Source organism: Hypomesus nipponensis, chromosome 28, assembly GCF_054491055.1.
Source record: "Hypomesus nipponensis isolate SF chromosome 28, ASM5449105v1, whole genome shotgun sequence".
In the NCBI taxonomy this organism is placed as follows: Eukaryota; Metazoa; Chordata; class Actinopteri; order Osmeriformes; family Osmeridae; genus Hypomesus; species Hypomesus nipponensis.
Genome location: NC_140388.1, coordinates 10,088,851 through 10,111,274, shown reverse-complemented (window position 1 = coordinate 10,111,274; position 22,424 = coordinate 10,088,851). Strand labels below are relative to the sequence as shown.

Here is a 22,424-nt window from a genome sequence, read left to right as displayed (position 1 = left end):
AATTATGACAACCTTTCTGGTACATTTAGAATAAATCAATTTATTCAATACAAACATGTAAAAATGACAAAGACAGCAACCAAACGGCAAGATATAAAATTTGTTCCAGTTTGTACAAAACACCATAATACATCTTAAAAAACGCCAACTGACTCCAGATATACAACTGCATTCTCAGTAATACAGGCTTTCATTCTTTCTTTTTTCAGAAATTATATATACTGTATGTAAAAAAAACGTGTTCACTGTAAAGTACAAAAGTACAGTATTTTTCATCACGCAAACGCAATTTTTGGGCATGACATTTACAACAATATAAGGAGACTCCTAACTCAAACATTAAAAGCCAGCTTAATGAAACATTCACAGTGTTGTTCTCACATTGGTAATGTGATTTTGTAAACATTGTTGCAATTCAAAACCCTCCTTGATAAATAAACAACTCCCCAATGATGCCTGCAATTCAAAAACGTACAGAGAATCTTAATCTCATACCCTAATTTTTTCCTTAACTTCGAAGATAGTTTATGATTTAGGTGATGTTACAGTACACGTTTACTTGGTTGGCATTCACTGGAAGCTGACTGTAATCCACGGTATACAGGCAAGAATAGGATAGTGTAGAGCAAAGGAACATAGTCTCACCTCAAAGGGCTAGGTTTAAGTTGAGGTGAAAAATAATACAGGTTTAAGGGCCTTACTGTGGTGTCATAAAAACATACAAATATATTTTATACAGATGAAGCAAATGGTTTATGTTAGAATGTAATAACTTGATCACAACAATGAGGGTGGAGTGGACAGAAATAAGAATGATCGAAGTATCAAATAAAAACAATTGCACAGACAGAGGCGTGTTTTGAATGTTTCCATTCTTACTTTGCTGTTCTTGTAATTTTTACTTACAAACCCTGGTTATTCTCCTTGTCATTTGGAGAGAAACACATAGTACATGGCATGTACGATTTTTTTTATTAATGGTAAAAAACAACACTTTGACCTACCATAGCCTCAGTGAGAGGAAGTACATGACATTTACCAGTAGGTGGCGCTGAAGGGAACAATTCAATGGGATGGGTTCTGCCCTGTTTGGACAAGGAATGCAAACACAGACCCAGATGTTGTAGCATACTCAAAGTCCTTTGGACCAAGGAGTTGCTTGGATGTTAGGTACACGATTATCATCTATATTCAATAAAAGGGATCGAAGGAAAACACCTTGTGATTTTGGTCGAGTATTTTGAGTCCTGATACAGGATTGGTCTTCGATTCTGCTGGGTATTCTGTGGGTCAGTGTGAGTTCAGGATTTCAATAGGCAGACTCTTCACAAGATGTTTGTAACGAAAGCCTTCTGTGTTTTGATTGTCTACGCACGTGGAAAACCCAAAGACACTTTGTTTCATTGATGGTCAGACCCTCGTCAAAAGCTGTCCCGTACTCAAACCACATCCTTCCATGTATTTCAAATATTCAACATTAGGTACCACAGGCTCACAACAGACTCAAGCACTTCTGTGTCAACAACCCGGGTTACCCTAGAAGTGTTTGAACTATGAGCATTGTCTGCCTCGTTCATTTGGAGATGTTAGTATCACAGTGGTTCAGCAAACCTGGATTTAGTACCAATAAAGTGTGTGGAGGAGAGACAGGTCCAGTGAGGTGTGGGGGGAGAGACAGGTCCAGTGAGGTGTGGGGGGAGAGACAGGTCCACTGAGGTGTGGGGGGACAGACAGGTCCAGTGAGGTGTGGGGGGAGAGACAGGTCCAGTGAGGTGTGGGGGGGAGAGACAGGTCCAGTGAGGTGAGTGGGGGAAAGACAGGTCCAGTGAGGTGCGACAGCATAGCTCATGAAGAGTCTTCCGTGCGAACGGAGACAGTTATTTGGTTCCTTTCTTTGAAATCCCTTGAACACAAAAAGATAAAGAAAGACAGTTTTAGAAACAGAATAGGAACAACACAAAGAAGCAAAAAACACAAATAACATGACTGTATTCCCAAAGAGAAAGAGGGAGAGAAACACGAAGGGGAAAGAACATCGAGTGACAGACTTAACATCCAAGAGCTTCATGCCACATCCAGAGTAGAAAACTCACAGGCAGAGGAGCAGGCAGAGGGGGTGGAGGGGTGGGTAAGGAGAGAGGGAGGGAGGGGAGGAACGGACCAGGGGATGCTGCTAGAGCAGGGCTGAGCTGGAGTCAGAGTCTGTGTCGCGGGGGCCCCGGGGGCCCCGGGGGCGAGAGGCCTCCTGGCCGCGCCTGTACTCCTGGAACTCGTGACGCAGTGCGTTGAAACGCGCCTCGCTGAGAGAGCGGCTGTACTGGCTGCGAGGAGGGTCGGAAACGGGCGGGCTGACGGGAGGAGGCGGGCCTGAGGAGGGGGAAGCGAGGAGAGGGGCGGCGTGGATGAGGGCTCGTGCTCACGTGACAAACATCACAGCACAGCGCACAGAGCACGGGAGGCAACAGTCACGCACAACACCAAGGGACGAATGCAAGGTCGGTAAGGATGGATGTAAGGATGGATGTAAAGGGTTCTGGTCTCACCTTTCCTCTGTATGTCCTGGAGGCCAGCTTCAGAGAGGGGTGGCTGGTGTCTAAACTCCCCCCTGCCCTTCCCTACCCCTCTCTGATTGAGCCTGGCGGCCTCCAGGACTTCCGAATCCACACAGACATCAGCTGAATCCCACTCATAACCCTCATCTACTGATGTGTTCCTTCTAACAACAGACACACAAAACAAAGCCGTCAAGACAAGACATTTCACAGGTCAATGGCAACAACAACAAAAAATAACTGAATGGTGAAATGGACAAATAACATTTTGGCAATATCCTCGACTCCCTGTGCTGTGGGTGTGGCCGTCCCTGGGGGGGGGGGGGGGGGGGGGGCGGCGGGGGGGTGGGGGCCCGGCGCTTTCACCTTTTCGCTCTTCTCTCACGTAGCTCCATCTCGGCTCTGTGTCTCTCGCTCTCCTCCGTGGTCTCCGGGGAGCTGAGGAGGGTGGGGGTGATGGAGAGAGACTGCCTGAGGAGGCCCACGCTACCCCTGCCACTGCTCTGGCTGGCGTAGCTGGTCCGGCCTCCCTCCCGGGTCTCCCGGGCCTCGGCCTCTGGCCCCCTCCCCAGCCCTCTCTCTGCCAGACCCTCCAAATCCCTGGGGGGGACGGGGGCATGGTGGGGAGACGGCCAGCTGTACATCCTGGGCAGGTGGGACCTTGGCGGAACCCTGGGAGGCCCCTGGGGTTCTATGGGACCCCTGGAGTTGGGTCTGGGTGGGTATTGGGGTATAAAGGAGTCAGGGGGGCCCCTGGAGTTGGGTCTGGGTGGGTATTGGGGTATAAAGGAGTCAGGGGGGCCCCTGGAGTTGGGTCTGGGTGGGTATTGGGGTATAAAGGAGTCAGGGGGGCCCCTGGAGTTGGGTCTGGGTGGGTATTGGGGTATAAAGGAGTCTGGGGGGCCCCTGGAGCTAGGTCTGGGCAGGTAGTGGGGTATAGAAGAGTCAGGGGGCCCCCTGGAGGATGGCCTAGGTGGGCAGTGGGGCATTGAGGTGTCAGGGGGGCCCCTAGAGCTAGGCCTGGGTTGGTAGTGGGGAATGGAGGTGTCTGGAGGCCCCCTGGAGCTTGGTCTGGGTGGGTACTGGGGTATTGAGGAGTCCAGTGGGACATATTTGTGCTGCCCAGCCCGCAAGGCTTCGTGGTGATACGTAACGGGCCACCGTGAGGGGTCAAGGAAAGCAGCGGCTTGGCGTCGAGGGTCGTACAGCTCTCGCCTCCCCCAGCCTGAGATGTGACTGGGTGGGCCCATGGTAGGAGTGAGGTAGGAGGGGCTAGGGAGGGCTCTGTCAGCGTGGTGGGGCCTCTCCAAGCTGCCAGCGCTGGGCCGCGGGGCCGGCTCTCTCCAGGAGAGACCGGGTCTGGGGAAGAACGGCGGCGTGCGGCCCAGGCTGTAGGACTTGACCCGGACATCCGGGTTGGGTAATTCGTCCCAGTAACACTTCTCAGAGATGTAGGTTCTCGGGCTCTCAAAGTGTTCCCATTTCTGTGACCCTAAGCTGGTAGATTTCTTCAGGAAGGGTCGAGGCTGACCCATGCCCGACAGGGTTCGACAGGGGCCTATGCTAAGAGATTTCCTCATGAATGGCACAGGAACTTGATAGTTGCGTGAGGTTATTTTGTTCGTCTGGTTGCCCTGAGGATAATGTCTTTGGGATTGTTCTGCGGCGGACTCTGGTCGATCTTCGAAACCGTCCGAGTGTTTCGAAACTATGTCTGCCATGCTTCTGGCCGCACTAGCCAACGTCTGGGCTAAACCTGGGCTTTGTCTGGAATGGGGTCTCTCTGAACTACTTGGAGGTTGTGATTTTTCAAAGTAATGGTATTTGCTCGGATGCAATGAGGCAGGTGATGGTCTCTTAGTCTTGTCAGAACATCCTTCTCTGAGGCCCGTCTCTCCTGTGGCAGACAGAGTGCGTCTGTACTGTGGCTTCTCGTCGTCTCTAGAAGTCAAGACGGTCTCCTCGAAAGAAACCGTTTTCTGGCTGGAAGGCGTCGCTCGTTTCTCCTGAACGTGAACCTCCCAGTTCTCTGGAACCACGTCTGGCTTCCCCACCAGAGAGCCCTCCGGCTTCAGCTCTGTCAGCTGGCTGGACGAGTCTGGCAGCGCGCTCTCCTCCCCGGGGTCGTCCACGCTCATCTCTATGAACCCGGGGAGACTGAGGTACTCCAGAATCGCACTCGTCTGCAGCGGAGACATCTTGGGAGGCTGGGTGGCCGGCTTGGTTTTGAACGACCCTGACATGCGAGCGACCGAGAAGTGCGACTGGTCGCTGTCACACTCCTCCACCAGGGTCAGCGGTGAGATACGGCTGGAGCTCTCGCCGAACAGACAGTCGCTCCTCCTGGAGCGCGCTCGGACCCCCTCTCTCTCCATCTCGGAGTACAGCAGTGAAGCGCGGCGGTCATCGTCACTCTTATCTTCGCGCACTGGCACCTTGGCCCCTATTCTGTGGAGGTCATAGGGCAAGGTGTCGTAGCTAGATGGACTGTGCCCCCCGGGGTCCCTAGCCTCATCCACATGCTCAGTCTCTCTGTTTCCAGACAGGCCGTGCGGTGTGGCCTCTAGGTAAGACTGACCTGCACTCACAACCACCTCCCTGCTGGCCCCAGCTTTGCCCCCCTCCATCACTCGCTCTGTCTGCTGTGTGCCATAAGCGTAGGAAGACCTGGTCTTCAAGGCCCCTCCTCCCGGTTCTGCCTTTTCCCTCCAGCCGCCCTCAACCATGGACCTCCGGCGGAGCGACTCTGCCTCCCGGTGCGGGCTCCTGGACCTGGCCCTGCTCGGTGGCCTGGGGTTCCCCAAGCAGAGAGGCGGGCTGTCTGCGCTGAGGTTGTGGGACAGGAGGTAGAGAGATGTGCACTGGGTGACTGGAGAGTGGGAGGAGTCGACCGGAGGGGAGTCCTCCCTCGCCGGGGCAGCCAGCGGTGTGGGAGGGGGCCTGGATGCGGAGCTCTCCAGGGGACGCTGGGCTGGAATGTGGGTGGTGACGGAGGTCACTGGGCTGATGTCCCACTGGATGTAGGAGGAGGGGAGGCGGTCCGTGGGGCTGCTGGTGTTCCCGAAGTAGCAGGCCCTCCTGTAGTCGGACGCCCGCGTCGTCTGGCCCGAGGCGCGGTGGGATTTATGGCGCAAGGGGATTTCCTGTTGCTTCCAAATGGGATCCTCCGCCGCCTCGGGCCCGCCCCCTTCCCCGAGAGGGTCGACCGCCGCCTTCTCGGGCTGCCTCGGATCGGCCGTGTAGCTCTCCAACTCCCGCTCGATCTCCTCCCTCTCCCGAGCCAGCTGCTGGCGCTTTCGAACGCTGTCCCTCTCCAGGTCCGTGCCGTCCAGACGAGACACTAGTGTGCTGGACTCTGCCTCCGCCGGCTGGTATCCCGAGGGCTGGTCTCTCTCCCTCTCCGGCAGCCTGGCTCTACTGGCCAGGCCGGGCAGCAGGTCGTCCGCGTACCCGAGCGCGTGGCACCTCTTCAGGGAGTCTCGCTTCTCGCCGTTGTCCGAGTAGAAGCTGGCTCTCTCCAGCAGAGCCTCGGAGCCCTGCTCGTCGTCGGAGTAGAAGCAGCCGTGCCGGGAGAAATTCCTGGCCATGGCCCTCACCCTGCCGGGGGAGTGTGGGGCCCTACTGGGGTCAGCCTCCTCCACAGTCAGGGGCGAGGCCTTCTGCTCCTCCTTCTCAGAGTTCAGAGAGCTGGACTTGGGAGAGTCCCTGAAGGAAGTCCGGTTGCTCCCGGAGCCACTGCCCCCTCCACCGTTCTGCAGGAAGTCCTTCTTGGAGCCCTTCTTGCTGGATGGGCTGGAACCTTCCGGGAGGGGCTGGACCATGAAGCGTCCATCGGGGCCTCTGGTGATGGACTCCAAGGCCGTGGGAGAGGAACCCTGGCATCCCAGATGGCTCTCAAACAGGGTGTAGTGTGGAGGAGGAGAGGAGCTGGACAGCAGCTGCCTTCTCTGGTCCTGGTACTCCCCTCTGCTCCCTTTGTCGAAGGAGGAGCGGTCCGACTGAGAGGAGGAGGAGTTGGGGAAGAAGGAGAGCGGAGGGCAAAACTTGAGCTTCAGGACGCTGTCGGGGCTATCAGAAGGAGAACGAGCTCTGGGGAGAGAACGAGGGGAAAAAATAGAAAGATAAGAGTTCAAGAGAACATAAGAAACATCTATTATTGAGCCAATATTGGTAAACTGAAGAAGAAAAAAAAACGTAACCCTTGTGCTGCCTTCGGGTCACATGACCCAGAGGTTCATAACGAACCATTGTTGTGTTTACCCAATATTCCCCAATACAAAAACAAATACAAATAATATTATTTTAACTTTCACAATGTGGGGGGTCTGAGACAGCCCAACGGTTTAAAGAAAGTGCTTCAATTTGGGTCACAATGACTGATGGGTCAGAATGACCCAAAGATAACACAAGTTAATCCACCCAAAAGAATCAGAAAGTGAGAAACCAGCCAATATGATGTGGGTAGGAGGCAGACTTACTGTGGAGACAAGCTCTTCTGGAAGGCAGAGGGAAGATCTGAAAAGATGATGGAGAGTGAGAAAGTCAAACAACAAATAATGCCTCAAATGAACAAGAAGATGGGGTGATAAAGAAGCCATTAACATCTTGAAAGTAGGCGTGGAATACCTTTGAGGAGTGATGACACAATCACAAGCTTATTACAAGAACAGAGCTGTCCTTTAGCTAAACAACAGACCTAGTTTTCCAAGTACGTAATCCATTTGTGTAGTATATGTGGGAGTTATATCCATGCTCCAAACAACAGCTAGTATGGAAACTTTATATAACCTCGCCCGCCCGCCCGCTCTCTCTGGCTGGCTGCTGCTCAGTGAACAGAGCAGAACAGCAACAAGGATCTGGAAGAGCTGGTGAGCTCTCTCTCTCTCTTTCTCTCTCTCTCCCTCTCTCCCTCTCTCTCCGTCTCTCTCTGTCTCTCTCTGTCTCATTTCACGGTAATTCTGTACCTTCTCTCCTCTTCCTGCGCCGACGGTGTCTCCGGTGAGTCATGAAGCAAGCTGTCACCAAGGAGAGGATGATAGCCCCAAACAGGAAGCACACTCCGCCCAGGACGCCAGCCAATAGGGGCTCGGGAACAAACTCCAGGAAGCCAGGCCGGATTGGGTACATGTCCATACCTGCAAATGAGAGGTCACGGCGGGGTCAGGACAGACGCCTCTCCACCTGCCTCAGAGCCTGGCCTCAGTAGAATGGCCTTGAAGAGGCTAATGAGATGTGTTCGATGGTGAGGGTGCTAACCTTTAGTGGACACGTTGACTGAGTCACTGGGCTCGCTCAGTAGTTTGTTGCTGCGTGACATCAGTCTCAAGTCATAGTTGGAATCCTGAGGAAAGAGAGCAGAACGGGTTCAACAACTCAAACCGACAGAACTTTAAACAAAACAAACCACGTCACGACGGCTCCTAGGAACCAGAACGTTCCATCCGCACGCTATCCCGACTCACCCTGAGGAGCCCCTGAACCAGAAGCTGAGTCTGGTTGGCGCCCAGCGCGTCGTTGAGGATGACCCACTGGGCCCGGCCCCTCCTGGCCTGGAGGACGTACCCAGTCAGGGGGGAGGAGGGGGCCTCAGGGGGGCCCCACAGCAGCAGCACTCCCTGGGCTGTCCTGTTGGCTGACAGGATCTCTGGAGGCTCCAGATATGGGGGGGTGGTCACCACGGTGGGGGGTTCTGTGGGGAGAACTGTGGAAACGGACGGTAGGCTGGGATTAGACATACAGGTAAACTGAACGATAGATGTGTACAGTTGGCCTACACTTAGGCTGTACACAGGTCTGACACAGGGCTATGAGGGAGTGGTAAGAGTAGACAGACAGACGGTTTCTATGGAGATGGGTGGGTGTGTTGAGGCCGGTACTGACCCTGGGTTCGGACACTGACGATCTCACTGAAGGGCCCGGAGCCCAGCTTGTTCTGGGGGAGTACGCTGAACTGGTAGCCGGTCCCCGAGAGCAGGCCCGTCACCAGGAGGTAAGTCTTGGACGTGGGCACGGGCAGAGAGGACCACTCGTGCTTCCCTCTGGAGGCCTGCTTCACCCTGCCGTGGGCCCCAGAGAGGAGGAGGAGGAGAGACAGAAGGAGTCAGGCAGAGCCCGGGGTTCGTAATACAGGGTAAGTCAGGTGGCTGAGCGGTTAGGGAATCTGACTAGTAATGAGAAGGCTTCCGGTTCGATTCCCGGCCGTGCCAAATGATGTTGTGTCTTTGGGCACTTCACCCTACTTGCCTCGGGGGGAATGTCCCTGTACTTACTGTAAGTCACTCTGGATAAGAGCGTCTGCTAAATGACTAAACGTAACACGACAGTCAGCGACCATCCCAGCCTGGTCTGCGACCGGATGAGATACTAACCAGACGGTGAACTTCTGTGTGTATCCCCCATCAAACCCAGGCTCCCAGGACACATTAGCCTGGTTCAGCCCCGCGCTGACAGACACTGAGGCTGCAGTGTGAGGACTGGTGCCTGCGGAGGAAGAGGAAGACATGGAAGTCAGTCAGCGGATCCTCTATTAGTGTAGCCAAGCTAAACCAGTGGAGGATACTGTGTACATGTAAACAGTGCTAGCCAGGCCAAGGCTAAGTCTTCATGACCAGATGCATACCCAGCACCATGACGACGGTGCTAGCGCTGACGGTGGCTACGCGGTTGGAAGCGTAGCACGCCCAGGCCCCCTGGTGGTCCTTGCTGAGGGGCTGGAGCAGGAGAGAGCCGTTTGCCAGCACCGTGAAGGGGGAGCGGGGGAACGGCCCGATCTGGGGGACGAGGCAGGAGAGAGAGGGTGAGTGGGTGAGTGGGTGATTGTGTGAATGAATGAGTTGATGGGTGAGTGAATGAGTGAAAACAGACTGATGTACATATACGTTGGTGTATATGGATGTCTATGGAGGTGTCTATGGATGTCTATGGATGTGTATATGGATGTCTATGGATGTGTATATGGATGTCTATGGATGTGTATATGGATGTGTATATGGATGTGTCTATGGAGGTTTATATGGAGGTGTATATGGATGTGTCTATGGAGGTTTATATGGAGGTGTATATGGATGTGTCTATGGAGGTTTATATGGATGTGTATATGGATGTGTCTATGGAGGTTTATATGGATGTGTATATGGATGTGTCTATGGAGGTTTATATGGATGTATATGGAGGTGTATATGGATGTGTATATGGATGTGTATATGGATGTGTCTATGGAGGTTTATATGGAGGTGTATATGGATGTGTATATGGATGTGTCTATGGATGTGTCTATGGAGGTTTATATGGAGGTGTATATGGATGTGTATATGGATGTGTCTATGGATGTGTCTATGGAGGTGTATGCAGTGTGTTTAGCGGTGTGTATTTATAGCGGATGTCCCCACCTTGCTCCATGTGATGTTGGGGGCAGGGTCTCCGTTGGCCTCGCAGGGGACGAGCAGCTCTCGACCCACTTCCTGGAGGTACTCAGCACGCGGGGGCACCCGGAACGAGGGCGGGTCCTGCAGGAGCAGGTAAGGGGATAAGCTAGGTAGGTGACGGCCGAACCAGGAAGTACGACACAGGTTGAATATATCATGGCTGAGACGATGACGTCATCAAAATGTGGATGTTTGCGTTTCATAGGATCAATAGGCCCCCTAGAGCAAAGCCAAGACTTAGAAGCAGGAAGTGGAAGCAGGAAGCAGTAGTCCTGAGCTGTAGTCCTACCTTCAGCAGCACCTTGGTGGGGCCTGACTGGCCCATGGTGCCGTAGCTGTTGTAGGCCGTGCAGGTGTACATCCCTACAGCGTCGTCATTGGCTGTCGCTATAAACACCGAGCCCTCGTTGTTCACCATCCAGCCAGGAAACTGAGGAGAGGAGAGACCAATCAGGAGACAGCTCAGTGATAGCACTATCAGTGACACAGTGACACAGTGATAGCTCAGAGGTAACACTTACGTTGTCAAGGTCCAGCAGGTTTCCGTCTTTGGTCCAGTTGACGTAGATGACGGGGGGGTCGGCCTGGACGGGGCAGGCGATGACTCCCTCCATGCCTGCTGGGAGGTAGGTCTCTCTCTGCATCCTGCCCACCCTGGCTGGGTCTAACACGGACACGAGGATAACAGAGGGCGTCACTACCCAACTCACTAAACCAACAGACGTCACTGCTGGGAGACATGAGGAAGTGGCGCCATGGTCAAACTTACGTTTTACTTTCAGCCGGGCGGATGCGGAGGGCGGGGTCAGAATCCCATTGGTCGGAACGCAAGTGTAATTCCCAGCGTCCTCCGGTACGAGATTTGGAATGAGGAGCGTGCCATCTACTAAGATCTTCACACGTGACTTAAGATGTCTGAAGACGAGAACATCCACACGGAACATACCGTTAGGAATCAGAAAACGATCTCTGGGTAATTTAGGGTCGAAAAGTAAATGTTTTTACCTAACTAGCGGAAATACTGAAGCATAATTAAAGACAGCGAACCTCTCTTAGCAGCAAGAGACACACATTAAGCATGCTTAACAACAGTAGCATATGAAAACCTGACCTTGGTGCTAATTAATCTTTCACTTAATCTTTTATTTATTGCCTCCTTCATCTAAGGATTACATCTGCTCATGCTGCCTTGCCAGTAATTGTCTTACAACCAATCTAAATCCCCCGGCATTGTAGTACCCATGGCTTTAGCAGATTACCGATGGGTGACGGCCAACAAAGACTACCATAAAGAAGACATTCCTCTGATGTCATGATGTCTGTGGTGTCTAGCAGCCTGCCTGCAGAAGCTCAGTGCCTGGAGGGGAGGGCAGCAGAGGAACACTCACTCTATGTGGTAGACGTTCTCCCCGTGTTTCCACCACTCGTACGTGAGGTTGGAGGGGTAGGCGTCGGCCTGGCACTGCAGGAGTGCATCCTGGGACATGTTGAGGGTGGTGTCCTCTGGGGAGATGAGGATGATGGGAGGACCTGGTTTGACACACAAAGGAGAGGATTGTGGGTAACACAGAGATCTGTGGGTAACAGAGGATTGTGGGTAATGCAGAGGAGTGTGGATAAAACAGAGGACTAAAGCATATGACGGATATCAGAAAAACAGTCATGTCGATGGTAGAACATGATTCCCTAAGGACAGCAAATATGCATGTAATTATTACACCCCTAGATGGCAGTGTAACCTATCGAATCAAACATCTCCAGTCCAGTCTGCAGTGATAGAATAAGTGATAAGTGAGAAGAACAAAGCGTGATGAACAATCCACAATAGCGCCTCCGTTGAGACTTCTGCTCCGTGTGCTGGTCTCTACTACAAGGTTACTCCTGGTGAGCTCATGCTACGACACGTCAAATCTCTCCAGTATTTGAAGTCCAAAATTTTTGTTGTTGTCACGGCCACAGCTGAAGACTCTCCCGGCGAGGCGGGCGGTGAGTTGAGCTGACATGCTGCCTTCTTAGCTGGAGAACGGGTCATCACTGACCTTTGACCTGCAGCTGCGTGACATGGGTGATGTTCCCCTCCGTGTTGGACACGTGGCACATGTATGTTCCGGATGTCTCTCTGCTGGCCAAGGCCACAGACAAGGTGCCATTGAGCACCTGGGTGAGAGGGAGAAAGAAGGGAGGCAGAGAGATGGGGGAGAGAGAGAGAGACAGAGAAGGTGGTTGCAGAAAGAGGGAGAGCGAGACAGAAGGAGAGAGAGAGAAATAAAAAAAGCGAGGGGGGGGGAGAGAAGGAGGAAGGAGGAAGGAGAATATATGAGTCATGCTGGTTTCACAGAGTAATGACCTTACCGACGAGAGAGAGAGAGGTAGGGGAGAGAGAGACAGAGGGGGAGAAAGAGAGAGAGGGAGACATCCAAACTACTTCTGACCCATACCTTAATCTTCGCATGTTTCACAATGGGGGTCTTGTCTTTGTGCCAGACGACGACTGGACGAGGGTTCCCGTGGGCCCCGCAGCTGAGAGTCAGAGAGTCCCCCTGCAGAACCTCCACGAACGTGGGAGGAGTCTGAATGAACACGGGCGGGGCTGGAGGAGAGGAGAGACGACGGCATGTGAAGCGTGGACGGATCAGAGTAAACACACATGACAGGTGTTCCAGCACTGCACCACACCACTGTCATTAAGGTACGCACTAGCGCCTAGGTTTCTGAGCATGACGCATCTGAAGTCTAAACACTGCCCGAAGACTTCACAGGTCTTTGTGAAAAGGTGTATTTAACTGAATACAGGCTTTCGTGAAACCCTACGCTTTCTTGCCATCACAAAAAATGTGTTTCAGGTTATTCATTCCTTTTGATTAAAGACTGAGGGAATTTTTCTCAAACCAGATGCCAACCATGTAGTGATTTTACCCAGGCCACTCACATATTCAGACCAAATGGCTGCTAACTACCACTATTCAACCACAGGACAGCATGCAATGTGATCATTGTTTGAGGATCTGTGTGTGTCAGTGTGTGTGAGCGAGTCTGCGCTGTCGTTTGAGTGCGTGCACGTGTGTGCTTTTGTGCGACTGTAGGCGTGCGTGTGGGCGTGTGTTTGTGAGTGTGCTTTTGAGCATGTGTGTGTGTTTTTGAGTGTGTCTGTAAGCCTTTGTGTGTGTGTGTGTGTGTGTGTTGGGGGAAGGAGCCTTGCAGAGGAGCTCCCCTGTGGCTCATAACAGACAATCCAGTGTTGACATCTCCCAGCATGCACGGCTTCAGACAAAAACGAGACGTGATCTCTCAGTCCAACAGCCTTACGCCACGAATCCCTGCCGCTCGGCAACAACACCGTCCTCAGGAGAGCACCAGGCAGGGGCCTCCTTGTCCCGGGGGCCCCTGTGGATCCACTCTCGACGGAGGACAGCAGCAGCTCTGAGGGCCTCGGAGCCGGGCCTTGCGTGCGAGAGGCCCAGGCGGGGGCGCTGCGGTGTCACACCTGTGATGGACAGGAAGGTCCAGGTCCCGTTGCGGAGCTCGTCGGTGGTGTGGTCCAGGAGCAGGATGCGACACTCGAACCAGCCCTCGTCGTCCAGGCTCAGCCCCTCCACCAGCAGAGAGGCCCCGCGAGTCAGGGACACGCGGCCTGGATGCACACACACACACACACAGGAACACACATACATACAACCACACAAACACACACATACAGAACCTGGGATCAGCACTGAGAGCCAGAACAGCAGAGTCAGCACATGCAGATAGGAGGCTTACCAGGAAGAGGGCCCAGGCATTCACTCTAAGCCCACAGTCAGGGCTTTATCATACTGTGCTAGTGCATGACTCTAGTGTGTTCTTAGGGAGATCCACTATGTAGTCAGTGGAACTTTCAGACAAAACCAGATATTCAAGGTCGGATGACAGTGATTCCACACAGTGTCAAGTAGCTACTACTTTAAGTTCTTCTGATTCCTCTGGTTCTGTTGGAACGTGGAATGAGAAAAATGAGAAACTATGTGATTTCAAGGAGCAGAGGCCAGAGAGCTTCAGAGTTTGAAGGTCAAACACATAATTCACCTCAGTAATGATGAGCCTCATTACACGTGAAGAAGTATTGCTGTTACTCTGAGGTTTCTGGCTGTGTAAACTAGGAGAAGGAGGTGGAGTGGTAAAATATTTTGGCGCAATGTCAACTCCTTCTACAAAGAGGGACACCTGTTTTTGTTTATTGATGAACAAATGGCAAGGACTAACACAGTAAGGGCAGGTTACACGTGGTATTAACCCCCCCTCCCCCCAAAAAACACACACACACACACACACACACACACCCTCTTCTGTCACCTCTCATTCACCCCCCCCCCCTCTCTCTCTCCCTCTCTCTCTACTTCTTACAACTCCTCCTTGTGCTTTGAAACTTGATCTCATGGTTGCCTAGTGACTCCAGCCTGGTTTTCAGGGTGCTGGTGTTACCCCCCCCCCCTTCCCCTTTCATCCTACGTCTCAAAGAAGTCTTTTTTTCCGGGGATTTAACTGATGAGGATGTGCACAAGGCTGTTCCTACCACAACAGAGCCAGACGGTAAACAGAACAGACCACAGGGCGGCCGGGAGGTCCGTCATCTCATGGCAGTGCTGTGAGGGCATCTCTTGTAAAATCGCAGCAGAGGGGAGGTTGATTGAACTGAATGCACAGTCCTAAGGTTAGCTAGCCCACACAACACACAGGGACTACAATAGCTAACAATTAACCCTGCATTCCTGTGTGGTTTCTGTTGCTGTGGTTAATAACCAGGTTTGCTTTGCAGGCTAATGATTGACTGACCTGAGCAGGGCATGCCTCTATATGCTCCAGTTTGGGTTTCCACACAGCCGGCCTAGCCCTCTGGAGGTCAACACCATCCAAATACCTGGGCAGGGCACTGGGAGAGGAAATGTGTGCAGAGATGATTACAGGTGTGGTAAAGACCTTAGATGTTCGCTGTTATCTCAGAGGGAGGGATCGGCGCAGAGCTGCCCTTTCTCTAGGGGGAGATTTTCTCTCTTTTCTTCCAAACCACCACAAAGGAAAAACCTTTTCACGTGCCCCAGCAGCCCTGCACGCCCCCTCAGCCCTGAGCCATGCGTGCCTTAATATTGAGGGACGCTTTAAGCTCATTACCGCTTCCAGCACCTCTTAGAATGATTAAGAAGCAAACATAAATCTTGGAATTCCAACTGGCTGATTTTGGTGTTTGGACTGGACCGGCGCTCGCTCGCTCGCACGCGGGCAGGCAGGCACGAGGGGACGCGGACACGAGGACGTGTTGATTTTCAAAACCCAGAGTGTGCCTCGCCAACTGGCTGACTGCTGGGGAATTCTTGTCTCGCCATTGAACACTTAACCCTTTCTCTCTGCCTCTTGCCTGTCCATCACCACAAAGAGAACCCCCCCCCCTCCTCCTCCTCCCTTCCAGCCCTCCTCATTTTCTCAGGTTACCATAGTGACAGGAAACACCGCGACTGGGAGTTTGGATTTGAATTCTGTTGCTGTAGAAACCAACAAGGGGGGAAAACCCTGACAGGGGAGACTCCATCGCAGGAGGGGTGGGACTGTCACTGGGATTTGAAAAATTACATGCGGAGGGGGAAAAAAAGGAAAAAATGTGTTTTGATTTGAATAGTGGGCAAATGGCTTGTAACAGTGAGCGCCGGAGGGGGAGAAGGAGAAAGAGGGGGATGGAAGAGAAGAAGAGACTGTTTTTATTTGAATCTTTGAGCTGCCAGGGAGAGGCAAATGCAGTGAATCAAATTATTACATTTCTTGTCAAGAATGGTATGAAAATGTCAAGTCCTGCATTAAGACATTTTAGGATTATAAAAATAAATTGACCTGTCTTGATATCTTTTGTTACATGGAAAAATCCAATATTCAATTTAAATTCAATTTAAAAGCCAATATAAAAAGCACATATTCTGAACAGTGCTTTTTTTCCTCCAAAGTGCAAATATGGAGCAATGAACCTCCACCTCTGATTTTATTATTTTACCGGTTGTAAAACAAACCATTGCTGCATTCCATAAGGAATTCAATGGGAGGTTACAGAGAGGTTAGAGAGAGCGTTTGAATCTGTAATCCTCCTCCAACCACCAATGGGGCAAGAGACCTTAGTGACCTCCAGGAACCTGCAGCACCAGACACATTCATCACTCTCTCCCGGCCTGCATTAGGCTGCTGCGACCCCCCCAGCCCCCCCACCCTCCGCACCCCCCAGACTGCACCCTCCAGAAGCTGCCGAGAGACGCAAACAATACCTCCGCTCCCCCCCAAGACCCCACCCTCTGTGTTTGTGCACCCTCAGATCACATGACACCAGGGTCCACCTCCGTCAGAGCGGCCGGTCTGACAGGTCTGGCTGCTGCTCAGTGAACAGAGCAGAACGGCAACAAGCATCCGGAGGAGCTGGTCACCCTCTCGCTCTCTCTCTCTCTCTCTCTGTTTATTCTCTCTCTCTGTGTCTCTCTCTCTCTCTCTGTTTATTCTCTCTCTCTCTGTTTATTCTCTCTCCTAATTCTTTGTGTGTCTCTCTCTCTCTCTGTTTATTCTCTCTCTGTTTATTCTCGCTCTTCTCTCTGTTTATTTTCTCTCTCTCTCTTCTCTGTCTCTCTCTGTCTCTCTCTGTCTCTCTCTGTCTCTCCCTCTCTCTCCCTCTATTTGTCTATCTCTCTCCGTCTCTCTCTCTGTCTCTCTCTCTCTGTCTCTCTCTCTGTCTCTCTCTCTCTCTCTCCACCCTGAGTCAGGCTCTCACACAGTGGGTGGCAGGTTCAGAATCACCCGGGCTCTCCCTGACTCCTGCCCATGCCAGGAAGCCAGCTTTGTGATTTCTGTACCCTGGCAACAGTTTTTTATGTAACCATGGCCTAGGGTGGTAATAAGCCAGAAGGTGGTCTGTGGTGTATTCAGTTCTTCAGACTATGAAATCATCCCGAGCCTGCCTGATCAGCGTAAACTCACCAATATGACTCTCTACATGATTTTCACGCTACACACACAAGCTGAGCTACACGTTCTGTTAGAATACTCCAAACTTCCGGGCGGATTCGGCGGCCGTGTGTGGCTATATTGCTCATGGTGTTTGTTTAGCTCTTTCTGTGTTTTCTGGAGCCTCTTGGAGTTAAATCTGCAGAATAAAGCTCCATTGTTTGGAGGGAAACGGCGTGGTCGTGTGAGTACTGCAGCGATGATTCCCACTGATATCCACGTCCATGAGCCGGGATCTGCGGAACACACACGCCCCAACAGCACCGGGTCCTATGGAGGAGGACGGATGCTTCTGGAACGAGAGGCCTCTGCTTTGTTTTTCTTTGTCTGTCCGTATGTATTTATGAGAGGCAGGGTGGAGGGGTGTCTGGGAGGGGAGGGGGGGGGGGGTGTGCACTGTGGGATGTGTTTTGATTTGAATACAATCATAATTCTGATGCCGTCCACCAGACCCTAACAGCCCCTCCCCCCTCCCCTTCCTCTAACCCCAAATGTCTCTCTTCAGTCCCCCTGTGCCTTCATCAGTTTAACCCTGTTGTGAATAGCTCTTTGTCCAGCGATGGATTATAGTTAACTTGGTCGTTTGCGCAAAAGCATGCACTGATCATTGTTTGTAAAAAATGTTATCATTCACCTGAAAAGACCAGTGGCTGATGGAACAGCAGGAAATGGCTTGACCGGTGTTACACATGAGACTTCCTCATTAGATCGTCTGCATTCTGAACATGATCAGGTGGTCAATTATTGACGTTGACATGTCAGGTGCTGCACTTTCTCCACTCAACCGGAACATTCCTCAAAATGTGATCCTCGCAGCTCTGAAACTCAACACTCGAGTGTGTGTTAGGTTAGAACCCTTCCTCCCCCAGCTAAACCAGGGGCTATGGGAAAACGTAGACGAAAAATATACAACACAATACTATAATACTCCGGCTGATCCCTCCTCTCCACTCGCCCAACTTTGATTCTGTCCTCTGGGACACACCTAGATGGTGAGACCAAGTAGCAGACTCTTTGTTCTACCAGAGTACCACGGAGCAGGTGAACATGAGATGCACAATCCGGCCACACATTCTTCTCTCGCTGTGTCACTGTTTGGCAAGCGCCCCTCTAGTCCAGTTTTAGCAGAAAAACTGGTTGTCGGGTTATGCCAGGCACCAGACAGTGTGTGGTATTGTGTGTGTGGGTGAGTATGGGAAAGTGTGTGTGTGTTGCGGGGGTGTGTGCTGCATATGTGTGAGGGTGTGTGTGATAGTAAAACAAGGCCACAGCTCCCCAGGGTCCAGGGGTCCTACTGAGCGTGTGATGGGAGCCTGCTGTGCCCAGGCCGGGGCCGAAGCGCTGCAGATCCAGGCCCAGGAGGGCGTCCCCTCCACATCGTCGACACTCATTTACCTCAGAACACAGGCCGTTTTTTGATCTGGCCTTTCTGGAGTAAGTGCCCCTGACAGCGTAACCAGCAAAAGAATCACAGCGACTTGAACACACTGGCGCAGCTTAAACAAACCTCCGCAGCCAGAAGGTTAAATGTATCCGTCTGGATTCTGAATCTATTAACCTTGTTTTCCTTCTGGCCGGGTGATTGATGGTCACACGCCAGGGAAAGGAGTCAGACAGGAAGAGGGTGACGGGCACTTTCTTCTAGAAGGATCCTGAATCGGAATTCAGATAAGAGATGTCTCTTCTCTGGCTGCAGGACCTGAAGGGTTAACCGACGAGCAGAACTCTGTGACACAGACACCCCTCTTCAAGCACTCACTGTAATCTGCAATACACCTGATAACTTATCTCGACAATTGAAGGTTTAATGTCTTTATTGTGTGTTCATCAGAGATAACTCTTCCACTGTCTCTTTGACGTGGCAGTCTAAACATGGCATATGGCGTCAGCTGGACATAAAACACTCAACTAGAGAGGGAGCAATCTCTTTAACTTCCATAACAAGGTCGAAACAGTCGTTATTGCGGCACTATCCGGCTTGTCTTTCTCATTTGTCACGAAACACAGACAACTAACAGACGAAGCTCAGGAAATGGCTGCTTGGAACTGTCTTGGGGTGTGGGGGGTTTGCCTAAACCTTAAATCCCCACACACTTTAATTTGAGAGTAGAATACATGATATGCTCAGCACGGATACTCTTCACATTCTGCCATCTGCCTCCGGAGAGTGGTGAGGATCTGAGGCAGACTGGAGTAACACTGACACGAGACAGAGAGAGAGAGAGAGAGAGAGAGAGAGAGAGAGAGAGAGAGAGAGAGAGAGAGAGAGGGACAGTTAGAGAGAGGGACAGTTAGAGAGAGAGAGAGAGAGAGAGAGAGGGACAGTTAGAGAGAAAGAGAAAAGGAGAGACAGAGAGAGAGAGACAGAGAAAGAGAGAGTGAGAGAGAGAGAGAGAGAGAGAGAGAGAGAGGGACAGTTAGAGAGAAAGAGAAAAGGAGAGACAGAGAGAGAGAGAGACAGAGAAAGAGTGAGAGACAGTATAAAGTTAAAACACAGCATCCAGTCAGCTGACTAACTGCATCAGTTCCTGTGGATGTGTCCTGGCGTTGTTTACCTCCCCTCCCGACCTCCCCCCAGAGTGACTGCTGGCCCCCACGCTTGTTGAAACAAGTGAGTGGCCTTAGACAATGCCCGCGTTAACTGCTAATGACAGGAGGGTTAGGGCACCAGACAGCCATGGGACATGGGTCCAGAACCCCAGCCTGGACAGACAAGGACTGGGCCTGCCTCTAGGAGCTATCTGATCCTTACACTGCCTCCTGAATGCATCCATTCAAGTGAAAACAGACTATAGGTGGGCTTAAAGGTCCCTCACAAGGTTCACTGGCCTATGTGAGCGAGTTTGGGATTTTGGAGGAAGAGGAAGGGGTGGGAGTGATCGCTTTCTTTGTCTTTTGTTCTCCGGGAGACAATGACTGGATTATGGTACTCTAGCAAGGAAACTCTGGTACCCTATGCTTGAACCATTCTCCTTGAAGCAAAACAAGCTCTTCTTAGTGGGTCAGCCTGCTCAACACCAATAAAAAACTGTCATCAGGCCACCAGCCCCCACCCTACCCAAGCTTCACTCAATTTAACCCCATTCCCTGTAATCCAGACCCCCCCCCCCCCACCTCCCCATCTCCCCCTCCTCTCACACACACACACACAGTCCCGTCTGTCAGCACCCCCCCCCCCGCCCCCCCTCCCCCGTTCCTGCAGCCAATCAAATCCATCCGTTTTCCCCCGGCCCTGTCCTCCCACACCCCCTTAGTGATAACACAGTCGTAGCCACACACAGTCACCATAATGACAGGGTTCACATTGTTTGGGTGGATTACCTATGTGGTGTAGTCTCTCCTGCCCCCGAGCATTCATAAATCTCAGGGTAGCAACCCCCGTCCCTCCCCCGACTTCAATCCCCACTTCAACCCGCCCCCCAAATCCATCCACACAGCTGTACTTCACAAGCATTCCCAGCCAGGCACTTGTGAAGGGGAAAGAAAAGTTCAAAGGAAGATCGTTGAACGTTTCTTTAACGCAGAACAACCTTTATTTAAGAAATTACTTCAGCTTTAATCAGAGAAAACTGTCTTTTCCAGGTCCTTGTCTTCCCTCCTTTCAGAAAGCTGCACCATTTCATTGGGTTCCCGAGGTTAAATGGTCTTTTGTCGCACCCCTCTGCCCGCTACTGTTAAAACTACCGAGGAATGCAATTAGACACGGCACTGGGCTTTTGTGAGCTGGCAAATGGCCACCAATAAACCAGAGAGACAAAAGGCTCGATCACAAACGGTTTTTAAAACGGTGACTCAAAAAGGTTGAAACGTGCAGTTGGCCGATGCCCCGCAAAACCAGCGCTTTCCATTCCACTGCACCGTATGCGAAGACGGTGATATCTGGGGCACATGTTACTCACCCTTGTAGTTGGGATGGACCCGCGGCGCGTAGACGCCAAACTTGATGAGGATGGGGACGTTGTATCCGAGCCGTACCCACTCCACCACGTGCAGAGGGAACAGGTTGGGGGTCGTGGCCCCGCCAGGAGGAGGGGCGAGGCTGCAGGCCAGTTCTGCGGAGCCCCCCACCCTGGCACGCACCAACGCCTCCACACCCTGCGATGTACCTGGGGAGCACACCAAATTCAATATCCCATCTGGGGGCAAATCAGGTTGTGGGGTTGGAGTGGGGGGGGGACAGGGGGGGGGACAGCTAACTCAATATTCTTTAACAGAGGAAGGGCGTGGGCGCAGAAAACCGCTTTTACTGTGGAATGTTTATTGCTAGGACGGTGAGTCTGGTCAAACACTGTGGTCACTTGTCAACGTAAATCAGTTTCACGTTGGTCTTTAAACGTCTGTGAAATATGTGTTCCATGGAGGCTTGATTCACACAGGGCTGCTCAAGGGCCAGGGAAAGTCCACTGGAAGATTGGGTTACCAACAACTAGTGAACCCTGAGTGAAATGGACTCTTTTCTAGGTGGGGGTACCGACCATAAAACTGTTTCTCAGTAGGTTTTTACAGTGGAGGGAAGAAGAGAAGGGGGGGGGAGGAGAGACCAGCTGGAAAGACAGAGATGAACACAGTCAAACAAAGAAAAGAGAAAAATTGAATTTGTCGGGTGAACGTTTCAGTCTGTGTGAACTCCCTGGTGTCCTCCTCTGTTAGGGCAGACACAAAGAGGCCATGTAGAACAACGACGCTCCATTTGGTGACACAAAACGCCTAACCTATGGACATGCTCCAATCCTATTAGTGACACCGGGAAGCAGAGCCTTTGCCTCAGTGTGTGTGTGTGTCAGTGTGTGTGTGTCCGCGGGTGCCAGTGTTAGCTCTGCACCTCGTCTGGCTGGGTGATTAAGCTTTAATCTTGATAGGGAACACTCTCTGATGCAGGCCAGAAGCCCGCCCGCCCTCCCTCCCTCCTTCTCTACTCACCCCCGCCCTCTCCAACCAGCCAACCACCACCCCCTGGGGTTCAAACATGGCTTGCCGACCACCAAACTCCCCTCCCCCCAGAAGCGTGCCTGGGGATGGGGCCTGGGTAAATCCCAGATTGATCTAAATCCACACCCTTTTTAGCTGGATTTCCCCCCCCCCCCCATTCGCCTATATCTTCACCACACGACCTTTGTATCTCGACCCCCTCCTCTCCACTTTCCCATTATAAGCTGAGGGAGACAGTGACAGATGCTTTTCACTGTATGTTTCAAAGACTGAGCTTTCTGTTCGCCGTGACCCGGGCCACGTTACAGGACAACAGCACGTGAGCAGACAGGAATGCACTTCAAACAAGGGGGGTGGGATCATTTCTGGAATCGGGAATCAAGAGAGACTCCATGTGGAAGAGGGTCAGAGGTCAGACTTACGTAGCAGACAGAGGGTGACAGCCGTGGTGACACCCAGAAGCCACAGTCTGTCCAGTCCCATGGCCGACCTCACACACCTTCACACATCCCCC

General features: G+C 52.1%; 1 protein-coding gene across 1 annotated transcript; it reads right to left on the bottom strand.

Annotated features, from left to right (window-relative positions):
• Window positions 1–81: 81 nt before the first annotated feature.
• Window positions 82–22,422, bottom strand: igsf9b (immunoglobulin superfamily, member 9b). Its single transcript, XM_084695178.1, has 21 exons — window positions 22,333–22,422; window positions 20,881–21,087; window positions 13,461–13,607; window positions 12,415–12,566; window positions 12,016–12,133; window positions 11,365–11,506; window positions 10,746–10,891; window positions 10,498–10,640; window positions 10,266–10,406; window positions 9,941–10,057; window positions 9,172–9,322; window positions 8,921–9,032; window positions 8,433–8,608; window positions 8,015–8,253; window positions 7,809–7,893; window positions 7,517–7,687; window positions 7,031–7,067; window positions 2,919–6,641; window positions 2,544–2,716; window positions 2,162–2,367; window positions 82–1,903 (listed from the first exon to the last, which is right to left on the bottom strand). Exons 1-20 carry the CDS (start codon window positions 22,391–22,393, stop codon window positions 2,174–2,176), a joined length of 6,435 nt encoding a protein of 2,144 aa, XP_084551304.1. The 5' UTR covers window positions 22,394–22,422; the 3' UTR covers window positions 82–1,903; window positions 2,162–2,173.
• Window positions 22,423–22,424: the final 2 nt, after the last annotated feature.

Excerpts from the sequence above, each read along its gene's own strand:
- igsf9b (XM_084695178.1), bottom strand. The coding sequence starts at position 22,393 with ATGGGACTGGACAGACTGTGGCTTCTGGGTGTCACCACGGCTGTCACC. Across the intron at positions 9,033-9,171 it reads CACCGTCGTCATGGTGCTGG|GCACCAGTCCTCACACTGCA; the intron begins GTATGCATCTGG and ends CTTCCTCCGCAG. Across the intron at positions 2,368-2,543 it reads CCAGGACATACAGAGGAAAG|GCCCGCCTCCTCCCGTCAGC; the intron begins GTGAGACCAGAA and ends CCCCCTCCTCAG.